Source organism: Ammospiza caudacuta, chromosome 1, assembly GCF_027887145.1.
Source record: "Ammospiza caudacuta isolate bAmmCau1 chromosome 1, bAmmCau1.pri, whole genome shotgun sequence".
Taxonomy (NCBI): Eukaryota; Metazoa; Chordata; class Aves; order Passeriformes; family Passerellidae; genus Ammospiza; species Ammospiza caudacuta.
The window spans coordinates 81,044,886-81,058,139 of NC_080593.1; the positions used below are offsets into that span (position 1 = coordinate 81,044,886).

At 34.7% G+C, this 13,254-nt stretch overlaps 1 protein-coding gene across 1 annotated transcript in view; it reads left to right on the forward strand.

Annotated features, from left to right (window-relative positions):
- DNAH5 (dynein axonemal heavy chain 5) overlaps window positions 1-13,254 on the forward strand; it is a 116,526-nt gene that overhangs the window by 56,241 nt on the left and 47,031 nt on the right. The window contains exons 41-47 of the mRNA XM_058825320.1: window positions 555-708; window positions 2,373-2,519; window positions 4,879-5,120; window positions 9,764-9,940; window positions 10,361-10,565; window positions 11,052-11,194; window positions 11,917-12,051. Coding sequence (XP_058681303.1) covers window positions 555-708; window positions 2,373-2,519; window positions 4,879-5,120; window positions 9,764-9,940; window positions 10,361-10,565; window positions 11,052-11,194; window positions 11,917-12,051 — 1,203 coding nt within the window. The remainder of the gene's footprint in view (window positions 1-554; window positions 709-2,372; window positions 2,520-4,878; window positions 5,121-9,763; window positions 9,941-10,360; window positions 10,566-11,051; window positions 11,195-11,916; window positions 12,052-13,254) is intronic.

A 13,254-nucleotide genomic window follows, 5' to 3' on the forward strand; every position in this document is an offset into this window, starting at 1 on the left:
AAATCTTTACCACTGGCACAGTATTATTAAGCTTATTCTTCAGGTCACTGGATTGAGATTATAGTGTCCTGTGGTTTTCTTGAGTCATGGTTACTGGGGTCCAATTTGAAAAATGCATGTATATGAGCTTGCCTTATGTCACCCAGGATTTATTATTTATCTAAAGTCCTGACAATTAGAATATTATTTTGAGAAAAGATTTACTTAAAATTGCATCTCTTTTATTTAATTTCCCATTAGGTGTTTGTAATACTTCAGTAGGGCCAACTTAAGAATATAATGTGTATATATATATATATATATATTATAGGTATATCTAATAGATTATAATGTACATAGAGGCTGGTTTACCTTATTTTTCTCAATACATATTTGAATACCAAATATATCTCCTTTTTCCAAGTTTTTTTTAACATACACAAAGCCTTTACAAAGAGTATAATAATCTGTTGATGATATATCAATATCTATCTATCTGTCTATATCTAAAGGCATCAAAATATATTTTGTGCCCTAAAATAATAGTAATTTGGTTTTCTGTCACTGTCTCTTAGGTGGAGGAATCTGGCCTTGTTTGTCATCCTCCTTGGAAACTGAAAGTTATCCAGCTTTTTGAAACCCAGAGAGTAAGGCATGGATTGATGACACTAGGACCTAGTGGTGCAGGAAAAACTACCTGCATCCACACCTTAATGAAAGCAATGACAGGTAATGTTAGTCCTTATATTGTAAACTGTTACTGAACTGTTACACTGTGAACTTTAAGCCCCATTGTTTCTTTTCAGAAAGCCTCAATTGCTTCTCTGTGACAATATATTACTGGGAGAATGAGTTTGTATGTTGAGATTCTAATTATTCAAGTAGCTTAGAAATATCTGACATTAAAAACCATATGCTTCATGTCCTTTTGTCCATATTATCATACTTTTATGAGAAGTTCTTATTCTAGATGGATTAAGAAAGAGGAATACAGTCTAGGCAGGCAGCTCATATTAAAGCATCTCCTGGGTTTTGCTGAGGTAATGCTGGAACCTTTTGCTAATCATAAGTATTTATGTCTTTTTGAACACAGTGCATAAGACAGGGACTTTGCAATATAAAATAACTGGTTTTATAACAATAAATTCCTTGTTTAGACAAGGGAAAAAAGTCTTTGGTTGTGTTAATTTTGTGTCCTGGCTGGAGGCTTGAAGACTGTGGGGTTTTTTTTGGTTTTTTTTTTTTTTTTTTTTTTTTTTTTTTTTTTGTTTTTTTTTTTTCATCTGTACTTCTAAACAAATATATTAGTTGAAGAATGTCTGCTAGATCTTATTAAAATAAAAGGTCATAGCTTGGGGAGAAAAACATATCTTTTGAGGTAAGCTTGCGTTACCCCATTTCACAAGTTGTTCATATGATTTTTCAGAAGTGAATAATTTCTGTAAAAAATAGTTCAAAAATAGTTCAGCAACTCTTATACATGCAGTAATGTGCTGTGTTTAAGAAACACTGTAAGCTCTACATTGCAATGGAAACGATTGTTCCATTTAGGGAAAAATCCAGAAAGAACAAAATTGCATTGCACAGTTTTCCTATCTTTTTTCCTAGCACTGAGATGTGAACTACTACCAAGATAAAGTCACCTCACTACTTTTTTCAAAGCTGATCTTCTCACACAACCTCATGAAACATTAAAATGCACGATCTGGCAGGCTTTTATCTTACATGTTAGTGAAATCTGATTATAATGAAGTTATTTTAAAATAAGTAATTTTTTCAGCTCTTTCTTTCAACATTCTACTACTGGCTCCTGATTATGCTTTAATATTGGGTTTTTTTAAAGATGTCCAGCATTGTAGTTTTTAAACTGTTGCTAACAAGATAAAAAATGAAGGTTATGTCGTTGTGATATGGCTAGTTAGAATTTGTCTGTGCAAGAGAATTCACAAGAATATGCCAATATTGTATATTTTATCTGTTCTAAGATGTAGGCAAGTGCACAGAAGGGCAGAATAATCAATAATCCATCTGGTATTTATTCATTGGGTTTTAAAAATGTGTATCCAAATCAAATGTTTTAAAGCACTATTGTTTGATAAGCCTTCAAAATATTAAACTAAACCTTGAATAAATTTCGTCTTGCTGCTTTTCTGTTCCCAATGAAGCTATGAAATGTGAATTGAATATTCAAAAGTTTCAGAACTTTATTTTACTTTTTCCGATGTCTCCAATTAATGAATTTTGTATAACAAGAGAAGTTTTTCAAATACAGATGTCCTTATAATTATGATGCATATTAAAGCATATACTTGTGTGTAATGAGTTTGAGTTTGTCAAAGTTCTCTTACCTCTAAGAAGAAATGTAAAAACTAACTGGTGGTCTGCCTTCATAGATTGTGGACAGCCTCATCGTGAAATGAGAATGAATCCTAAAGCTATAACTGCTCCACAAATGTTTGGACGCCTTGATGTGGCAACAAATGATTGGACAGATGGAATTTTTTCAGCGCTCTGGAGAAAAACTTTAAAAGCAAAGAAAGGTATTGTGGTGGGTTGACCTTGTCTGGACTCCAGATGGTTCACCAAGTTGCACTACAGCTCCTTTGCCCAGCTGGGCAGGGGAGAGAAAATAAACAGAAAACAACTCACAGGTTGAGATAAGGCAGTTTACTAAAGTAAAAGCAAAAATTTGCATAAGCACAAGGAAAGAGAAGAAAAAGGATTATTCTCAACTTCCCATCAGCAAGCGATGTTCAGCCACTTCCCAGGAAGCAGGGCTACAGCACACAGAGAGGTTGCTCCAGAAAGCAAACACTGTAAACAACAGATGCCCCCCCTCTTCCTTTCCTTAGCTTTTATATCTGAGCAGATGTCATATGGCATGGAATATCTCTTTGGATATTTTGGGTCAGCTGGCCTGATTGTGTCCCCTCCCAGGATCTTACTCAAGCCCAGCCCCTTGATGTGGGGAATATTGAGAGACAGAGCTGATGCCGTGCCAGTGCTGCTCAGCAGTATCCAAAACACTGATGTGTTATCAACACCTTTCCAGCCACCAATGCAGAGCACAGCACTGTTTAGGGCTGCTATGGGGAAAGGAAATCCAGCTCAGCCAGACCTAATACAGGTATAATGAAAAAGGCTTCCATTCAAAATAAAACAAGAAAAATCCTCAGAAAAGAAAAAGCTTCAGGAAAACTTTATAAAGCACAGTAACAGGGTTTTTTTTCTTATATGGAAGCATTAGAAAATTGCTGGAAGAACTTCTGTCCCTTTTACAGTCTCTATTCTAAATGCTTTGTGTTCAAACAGTGTAGTAAAACAAATACTACTTCACTGCATATTCTTTCTTTTGTATATTAGGCCCTCAGATGGAAGGAAAATGGAAGGTAAAAGTCGGTTGCCCCATTAGTGGTATCCTGTAAAAATTTTGATGCTGTCAGGATTTCTGCTTGTTCTCTACCTGCCATATTAAAAGGAACCAGTTGTGTCATAACAGCTAGCCCTTCACATATGCTAGTCCATCTCAAATGGCACTAGATAATTCTATTTAGGCAGCCAATTTCTGCTTAAAGTTATGCTGACATATATTCTTAGGCTGTTATTTTAACTAAATGTGTGCCCTTGAGGGTTTGATGCTACTAGATTCTTGCTTTATTATTGCTTCCTTTTTTTTGTCTGAAATTAGTATGTGATCTTTTCATTATGCCTTAGAAGAAAAAGTAAAAGAAAATCCTAACACTTGTTGCACTATTTAATATAAAAATTCTCAGTCTTGAGAAATACAGATACTTTTAAAATAGAAAATTCTTTTCAATTTAATTTTGGTAGGCTTGTTTCAAATCTAGTAATGTAACACCCTTGAGAATGTAACATGGCATTAACTATTGATTTTTTTATCTTTTCCTTCAAGATGAAATATATATTAGCACACTCATATGACTTCCTCAGATTTACTCTGTAAGAATTCTGTAATATCTCTTTATGAGTCAGACTCCAGACTATCTCATGCTAGAGATGCCTGAACTGTAGCTATAAAAACACTCATATAAAAAGTTTATAATCTGTTTCATATCTCCTTGGTTCAACACTAGCAAAGCTCCAAGCCACCTAGGTCTTCAAAAGAAACACTGACTCTGAAGGCAAAAGGATCATCTCTGGCTAAGGAGCTGTCTAGAAATGCACAGTGGGGCTGCCTCCTCCCTAAGGGGTGGGCAGCCAGGAGCCAAGGTGGGATCTCTTTCCAGCCAGGATCTGTTGCTCTGTACCCAACTGAGGCAAGCAAAACAGACCCAGACCCTCCTAGGAAACAGAAGCAGGCTTTAAAACACCTTTCTATTAGAAAATGGAAAACAGTGGAAAAACTTAAAAGGAAGCTGGATCAAGTTTAGGAACTGAACAAATGACAAGAATCTTCCCCTAATGGGCCTCTTTTACTTACGACAGTGTGCATGCTATTTGAAAGAGTGATTTTTCAAGTGTTCCTTTCATATATTTTCTCTACATTTATAAAACTCATTGAAAACAAATGAATGGTGTTTAAATATATCTGTAGTTGTTATCTTCTTTATGTCATTTAATGTAACTTGAAATAAACCTAATTTATTACTGTCTTGAAGACTGGATCCATAAAACTCTTTTGGAGTATTAAAACTCATGACTTATGCTGATGGCACTTTATATACTGAAGAATGGATAATTATTAAGAATCGGTGACAAAATGAAGTACCCAACTGAAATTGAGTGATGGAAATGGTAATTGTATTAAAAGCTGAGATTGTGGCTGTGTGCATGAATTCAGAATTAGTTAAAAATTTGTTTGCAGAAATAAGAAACTGGTCTTTGAAAGAAACTAGCTGTTCAGCCATAGGTGCTTTTGTCTGTTATGTTGCATTATAGGTGATCACATCTGGATAGTTCTTGATGGTCCAGTCGATGCTATTTGGATTGAGAACCTTAATTCTGTCCTGGATGACAACAGAACTCTAACGCTGGCAAACGGTGATCGGATACCCATGGCACCAAATTGCAAAATAGTCTTTGAGCCTCATAATATTGATAATGCTTCCCCAGCAACAGTTTCAAGAAATGGCATGGTGTTCATGAGCTCATCAGTTCTCACCTGGAGTCCTATCCTTGAGGTAGAACAGCTAAGTGTCTGTATATGCATTGAAAGTTTTACTGGCTACTTCTTCAACACTTCACTAATTACTGTAGAACCATTTTTTGTGCCTTTTGCTATGAAATCCCTTTTCCTCTGTATAAACTTCTAGGTCAGTACTTAAAATAGCAATGTTTCTGGTAGTTTGTACAAGAATGAATAATTTTTTTAAGGAACATAGTTAACATATTACACTTTTAAGAATACGGTAATTTTACTTTGACACAAATTTGTAATTAGAGTTATTTTATACAATTGAAGGATAACTTAGTTTTTAAAACTACCTAGTAGCCCTTAGTACAGCTTCAGACCAAGGAGGAGAAAAGAGTGAAGTTGATTCAGGAAACTTGAAATCCTCAAGAAAATAGGAATTCTCTTGATATTCCTGAAAATTTATTGCAGTTGGGATTTAGAACCAGAAATAAAGTCAATGCAGCATCAAAACATGTAATTTTTAAATTGATGCTGTTACTTGGTGTCTGTTAACATTTCTAGAAGCAAAGTATCTGAAGAACTATGCAGTAGTTTCTCTCTCTCTGGCATGGAATGAATAATTCAGAAAAACAGAACATGTTTCAGGTGTGTTTTAGAGTCAAAATCCAGCATATAACATATTGAAGTATATCAAAGTGATTTATAAAGTCTTTTTTTTTTCTTCCATATGTCATCTTTCATCTTCCAAAACCCAGTAAAATAAATCCTAGTCTTGACAGAATGCTTGTGACAATATAGTGGATGACAAATTCTGAGACTTGAGCACACAATTTTTTTTTCATGTAGCAAGAATCTTGGTAAAGATGAAACATGGGAGTTCCCAAGAATCTACCTAATGTTCCATAGTAATATACTTAAACAAAGCTTTCAGTGTTTAATTCCAGTTTTCTTTTCTGTGAAGAAAACGATAGAGACAATAGCAGTTAAAAAAAAGCTAGTTTCTCATTTTCTTCTCTTAAGCCCTATATTAACTTAAAAAATTTCAGTGAAGTACACTACTCAGGATTAGCACTTTAAAAAAGAAATTAAAATAAATATTTTTTTTTCTCTGCATTTTTTCTTGTCTAGGCCATCTTGTTGAGAATGCTTGGTTAGCATTATTTTGCTTTGATAAACGTGGTTGTCTCCTGAATATCAAAAATGAAAGCTTTCTCCTGCATGGCTAAGATACTGATTTCTGTGATCATACAGATAATTACTTAATTACTTTCCCCTGAAACCCAAGTAATATCTGGTATATTTCACTATAATCCCAAATTAAATTCCTTTATATGGGCTTTAAATTCATTTTAAAATGGACTTTAATTATGAGATAGGAATTATTTTCTGTTTATGAAATTGGAACACCATCCAGGAGTTTGTAGTATATTTGTTTCCCTGTTTTTCAGACTTAAAAAGACAAAAATTTATAAGTTACTATGAGCTAACAGACTAAATTTCACTGCCCTCCATTCTAGTATGTATCACATGAACAAGTTTTTAAAAATATTTCTTAAGATGAATGTCTCACAGTCTCATTCAGTCATTTCATTTTCTAAATCAAATAGGATACCAGCAGAAAATGCAACTAATCCTCACCTAGTTTGTGTTGCTTAACTAGTCCTATGAAAATACAGCTTAATCCTATGAAAATACAGCTGGCCTCACATTAGCTTTCAGATATCAGCCTTTTGTAGTGATTACTCTATATTATTCTCAGATTTCTTATTTTTTAACCCTTAAAGGTTCTCATGCTTGTAAGTTTTATATAGCTTGCTGTTTATAACCAGATTCCTTGTCCCTAAATCCCTGAATTGTCTGGCAACAGAGGAAAATTGGCTTGTGGCACTGCCTAGAACCAGTGTCCTTAGCAAATTATAGGTTTCAGCCCAGACAGAACTCAAAAGAGACAGTATGCTGTAGTCCAAGCCCTGAGTGCCAGGCGGTCCCTGGTGCCTCTCTTTGGGACTGGAGGCAGTGGAGCCTCTTTTCAGGTATACTGCCCTGAAAAGAGGTGAGGAGCATCAGGACTCTCTAGGAAAGGCACCAGAATCCTATTTGGCCTTAACCCATTAGGAGGAAAAGGAACAGGATTGTTGTCAGATACTGCTTCCTGTCTTGGAAACACTCGTGTCCTGTTGACTTGTTGCAAACCTGGAGGTTTGCTGCTTGTGAAGGACTAAGAGCTGCTGCAGAGGGCTGATACTGTATTTTTCTAGTAGTGTCTGAAGCTTTTTCTATTTACAATGGTATTAAATCACATGGAATTTTCTGCTCAGTCACAGGTCTCTGCAACACTTGAGAATCATCACTAATTGGTTTAATGAGCTCCTTTGCCAAGTCCAAAATATTTGTAGTCTTGTTATGAAAAAAGTGTTCAACAAGTTTGCTAAAAAATTGGCTGGTAAAACTTCAGTTTTACCACTGCAAATACATGCAGTCAACACAAGTGCCTTATGTATGTTACTGCTAAGTTTTACTTTTCAATTTTTTTTTAAACTAATATGGATACTCAGGAAAGTCTAAGTGTAAATTATGCATCTAGGACAGTGGCTCCCCTGAGATTCCACTTGTGCTGTTCCTTTCAGTGCTTACAGCAGTGTATAGGGCTTACTGGTGTTAGGTTTTCACAGCTCTGCCTCCTTGTGTTGCCTAGTTTGCAGACAACCCTTTCTTGGATATTAAAATTGTGCTAAAGATTCAACTGCAGAGAAAAGAATTTTATTTTGCATTGCCACTCATGATTTACCTCCTCATTTTAAAGTGAGACGCAGGCTAAATTTAGCGGTGTTGAAGAGTTCTATGAAACTAGTTTTTCTTAATCCATAACCTTATAGTTTTAATATATTTTTATGATAGAAACAGACTAAAGAAAATAAACTTTTTTAAAAAAAAAATTTGGATTACATAAACAAAACAGTAAAGTAACCTTTCCAACTTCCCTTTCTTTCCTCATTATAAAATTTGCTATAAAATTACAGCCTATTGTTATTTATAATTTTATCCAATAGCATTTCTTTGGTGTTGCATCATAAATAAAATATCTTGATGGCTTTTTCAATATGCGTCCCTTTAAATCTCTTTTGTAATGCAATACACTTCATATTCCAACAAGTCAGGCTAATTATCAGATGCTGAATGAAATGTAGTATTCGTTGATATTTCAGAAGAACTTTAAAACATGATTAAAGACAAACAAATATGGGTAACTCAGGAAGTTGTATAGTTTTTTGTTTTCAATTCTTACCATTTGCAAACAAATAAATATAGCTGCCTGCTTGGATGCATTGTTATGACACATGCAACTTCCAAGTTTAGTGAAATAGTTCTCAGATTCATGTTGCTGTTCTCATGCAATGTGCTGTTCATGTTGCTTATCTCATGTGATGTGCTTCTTAAGAGATCAAAGGTATGATCCATTACTCATGAACCTTCTCCAAAGCAAAAGTGTTATATCAGCTTTTCTACTAACCCCTGATATTTTTTGAACAATCAGTGAATTTTGGATATCTGTTTTAAGTTCTTCTGCCTTTTCATTTTTATCACTTTGTTTTCCACCTACCTGTTTCTAGAAAGGTTTTCATATATATCCTTATTTGTAATCAGTCTCGAAGTTTATTTACTTTGCGAAGTAAAAGTAGAATTTCAATTATGAAAGTAGTAGAAAGAATAATAGAAGCACAATATAGTTGAGTTTGGAAAGGACCTCCAGAGATAATATTGAGTACATTAGTCAAGTCAACCTAGAGGAGGTTGGTGAAGTCTGTGTCATGTTGAATTCTGAGATGGAGAGTCCAGGAGCTCACTGAGAAGCCTGTTCCAGCTTTAACTACTCCCACAAGAGAAAACCATCCACGTTTAAAGCAAATTTATTTGATTTCAATTTGTTCCAAATTTTGTTTTGAGTTTTGGGGAAGAATCTGCAAGTATTTCTGCTGGTGATCATGTTTTATGTAAGAAATAAATTTATGGAATGTAAGTGGAGAGAATGGGATGTAAGTAAGGAGAAGTGTTTTACCCTGCAGATGAGAGAAAACTTCCAGGTAACTCCAAGAGTCATGTTACTGCTTTGAATGGAAGGCATCAAAGAACAAATCCTCTTCCATGATCTTAAGAAATGGGTAGTTTACTTAGATTTTGTTTATCCATCATTACAGATACCGAGATACACAATAAGAACACTACACACACCAGCACACCTCCCTTCTGATAGCCTAATTTTTTTTTGTACACCTGTCAGATCTTTCAGGTTATCCTCTATCCCCATTAGAAATAATATGTAGAATAAATAAAATTTGTGTTCAGTACGTATTGTTGGGTTTCTTTTCAGAGTTTTTGGATACCTTTCACAACTGTTGTGATTAAAAAATATTTCGAAATAATATTTTTTGTGCTGTTGAGCAGTTTTTTCTTTTCAGTTCCCTTCATCTTTAACATCCAGTAGGAATTAGACATACTTGGGTAAAATTTAACCTTCTGTTAATTAAACCCTGCCCAATGGGCAGGGAAACTTAACTTCTGCCCTCTGCCTCCCTCTTCTCTCATTCTGCCCCTAAGAAATCAACATTCCATGCTTCCTGAACCTTTTGAATTACTGTACTTGAATTCACTGAGACTTGCATTAGGAACTAAATTTATACTTTGCAACAGGGATTTTTGAAAAAATGTGCCTTCCAAGAGGCGGAAATTCTACGTCAGCTGTATTCTTCATCGTTCCCAGACTTGTACCGCTTCAGCGTTCAGTCTCTGCATTGCAAGACTGAGATGTTGGAAGCCTTTGTCATTATGCAGAGCATTAATATGCTGCAGGGCCTTATCCCACCTAAGGTAGGGAGTGTGAATGTTTTTATGTATACTTAACATATTGTAGATAATTTCAAGTAACAAAGTTTTGTAGAGAGGGATTCTTTGATGACTTGAAATGTCAAAGGAGATGCAGGTTAGTAAGGAATGCTTTATATTTATTTAGAAAGTAATAGCTGGAATGTGACCTCTTTCACAATCTCACATTTGAATTTGATGTTAAGCACTGGTTTATATTAAGCACATGGAGCATGCATTGTCAGTTTTCCAGTTTTCCTTTTTTTGTTTTTGGGTGATTTGTTATCATTTTATATTGATTCTGTCTGATCATTGAAGGCATCTCTAAATTTATATATGACCAAAGACTTCTAACCTCATGTTACTAATGATTATCAAGTAGAGTTTTCAGGCTGTTGAAAATTAATACCTAACTCAATCCTTCAGGAACAAGGTGGGGAACTGACTCCAAAATACTTGGAAAGGCTGTACATCTTCTCTCTCATGTGGAGTGTAGGAGCATTGCTAGAGCTGGAAGACAGATGCAAAATGGAATACTGGCTTCGAAAACATGCAACAGTAAAGCTTGATCTTCCATGTATACCAGAAGGCAGTGAAGACACAATGTTTGATTATTATGTGGCATCTGATGGTTAGTAACTCAGCAGGGTGATATGGGGTAAAATTTAAAAGTTATTTTATAATTGTGCCTTTTTTAAAGAGAATTAATTCAGAAGTATTTTATAGCTTGCCTTCTTTTGTGTCCCTTAGCAAGTTTCATTTTATGGCTATACTTTACTGGTGGTGTTGTGTTTAGCTTTTTCTCTGTTTCCAGTGAAAAGTCAGAATGTGGATATAATTGATACAAAAGCTGCATGGACTTTGTGGTGATGAATTGTCAAATGAACATATAATCCTGGTCGTTGTCTAAATTTATGTAGGAAGGAGGAATAAGCCTCTTAAATACAACTTAAGGGATTCTATGATTAAATGATTCTATAAATTTTAGTCTGAATATACAGAGGGATTGCTGTATGTGAGACAGAAGCCTAGACAGATCAGTGAACTGAATGGAAAAAAAAAGGAAGTGATGATGCCTAGTATTTCTAAAACATTAACTTAATTTCTTTCTTATTAGGTACATGGATGCACTGGAATACACGTGTTGAAGACTATGTATATCCCAGTAGTGGCACCCCGGAGTATGACTCAATACTTGTACCTAATGATGACAATGTCAGAATGGATTTCTTGATTGAAACCATAGCAAAACAGGGCAAGGTACTTTTTCTGTAGTTCATATCAAAGTACTGCAAACAGAACACATGACAAAAGTTTTGGATTAGCAGTGAAATATTATTTTATTGAAAAGGAAGAACTTTTATCTTTTTTTTTTTTAGATATAAGAGGGTGTTTCCAGAAACTACTTTCATGCAAATATGCTTGAACTCTTGAATAGTCACTGTTTCTAGACTTTGTCTTCTCCTCGCCCCTTCATTCTGCAGTGGAAATAACTGTAATTACAGCCAAGATCAGTCAGAATGGAACCAATATTTTCATGTACTGATGGGAGAGGGAGAAGCACATAGGTCAGGAGGCTCATATCTGACCCTGCTGATTGAACTCTGCCAGCATGGGGCAGTTACAGAATTTATGTAGCTTTAGGCTATTCTTCACTAGAACTGTGGCACACAAGCAATTGAAATTTTACAGATATTGAGTCTCTAGATGATTAAACCCTTTTTCAAATAATTAACTCCTTTCCTTGTTAGTGTGATTGTGCTGGATGACATGACCATTAACTGCAAATATTTTTAACTTGTCAGGCCTGCAAAAATCTATGAGACATTAACTATTTTACTTCTACATGTCTCCTGTGAAAAGTTCACTTTACATAACTTTTCTAGTTTCTTTTCTGTTTAAAAGCTAAATGGGACTGTTGAGCCTTTGCCAAGACTCCCAGCTCTTGTGTTTCATCTTATTTCGATATTGTCTTTGTCTAGGCTGTCCTGCTAATTGGTGAGCAAGGAACTGCAAAGACTGTTATAATCAAAGGTTTTATGTCAAAATATAACCCTGAAAGGCACATAACTAAGAGCTTGAATTTTTCATCTGCAACAACCCCATTAATTTTTCAGGTATGGTAGTGATTAATCTTCTCATACAAGATAGTTGGATTCAGAGAATATTCTGATAATTTGCCAGGAGGATTCTTCTGAAAGTGGTTCTGAACAATAAAAAAAGCACCTGTTCAAATAGTCCAAGTGTTCTAACGCATGATTTAAGACTTCTGTAAAAAAATCGTTCCTTTAAACTTTTTCAGTAGCTATTGAGCTGTTCTTGGACTTCTACAATAACATGCCTATTATCATCTTCATCTTATTATGTTTTTGTGTCAAATATATCTGTTCTCACTAACTGGGAAGAGCTGTTAGATTTCACTAAACACCATGGGTAAAATAAGTGCTACCCAAAACAATCTGTCATTAAAAGTGTGCTGTCTGCAATTTAAGTTTCAGTCATTACAATAACTCATTAAAAAAGTAAAACATGCAGGGCAGCTGCTCTGCATACAATTAGAATGCTTAAATCCTGAACTGTACTGCCTGTCCAAATTTCTACCAATCTAATTTGAATTATTTCAAGTGTCTTTAATCTCCTGGCAATATATTTGGGGAATATTTTTAATGCAGTCTGGTATGCCAGGCCAAAGCACTGTCTGGACTGTAAGTGCTGTCTATAAGCTTGATGAATCACCTATCATCTGCCTGTATAGTGTAGTAGAAACTACTAACATTTTATGTAATATACAAACATGTAATTTTGGTCTTAATTTCTAATCCTAAATTTAGGATTTTTTTCTTCTATTTATTGGGCTATAAAGAAAAATAAGATACTTTTATAAAAGAAAAGTAGATTTAATTGGTAGATAAGTGAGATTCTGATCATCAGGATATCTGAAATAGATGTGCAAGACTAAGCCAATTCTCTGTTACAATCTAGATCGAAACATTCTGTTGTGATCTGTGCTTTAAAATTACTCTAGCTTATTATACTTGGTCTACCTGATGCCACTTGTGCAAAATTGGAGCCTAGGCATGGTGTAAGAATGCAGATATTTAGGTTTATACTGAAGAATAATTATGTATGGTTAAGTGAACTTTCACTTAGGATAGAGTAAATAAAAACTGGAACTTATGAAGAACAGAGAAATGGAAAGATGATGAGAAGAACAGTAAAGGCAAGTCTACCATTAGGCAAAATTATCTCATCAAGTGTATTTATATATGTGAATTTAATTATTGATGTGTGCTTTTTTGAAGTACCTTGATACCTGCTGG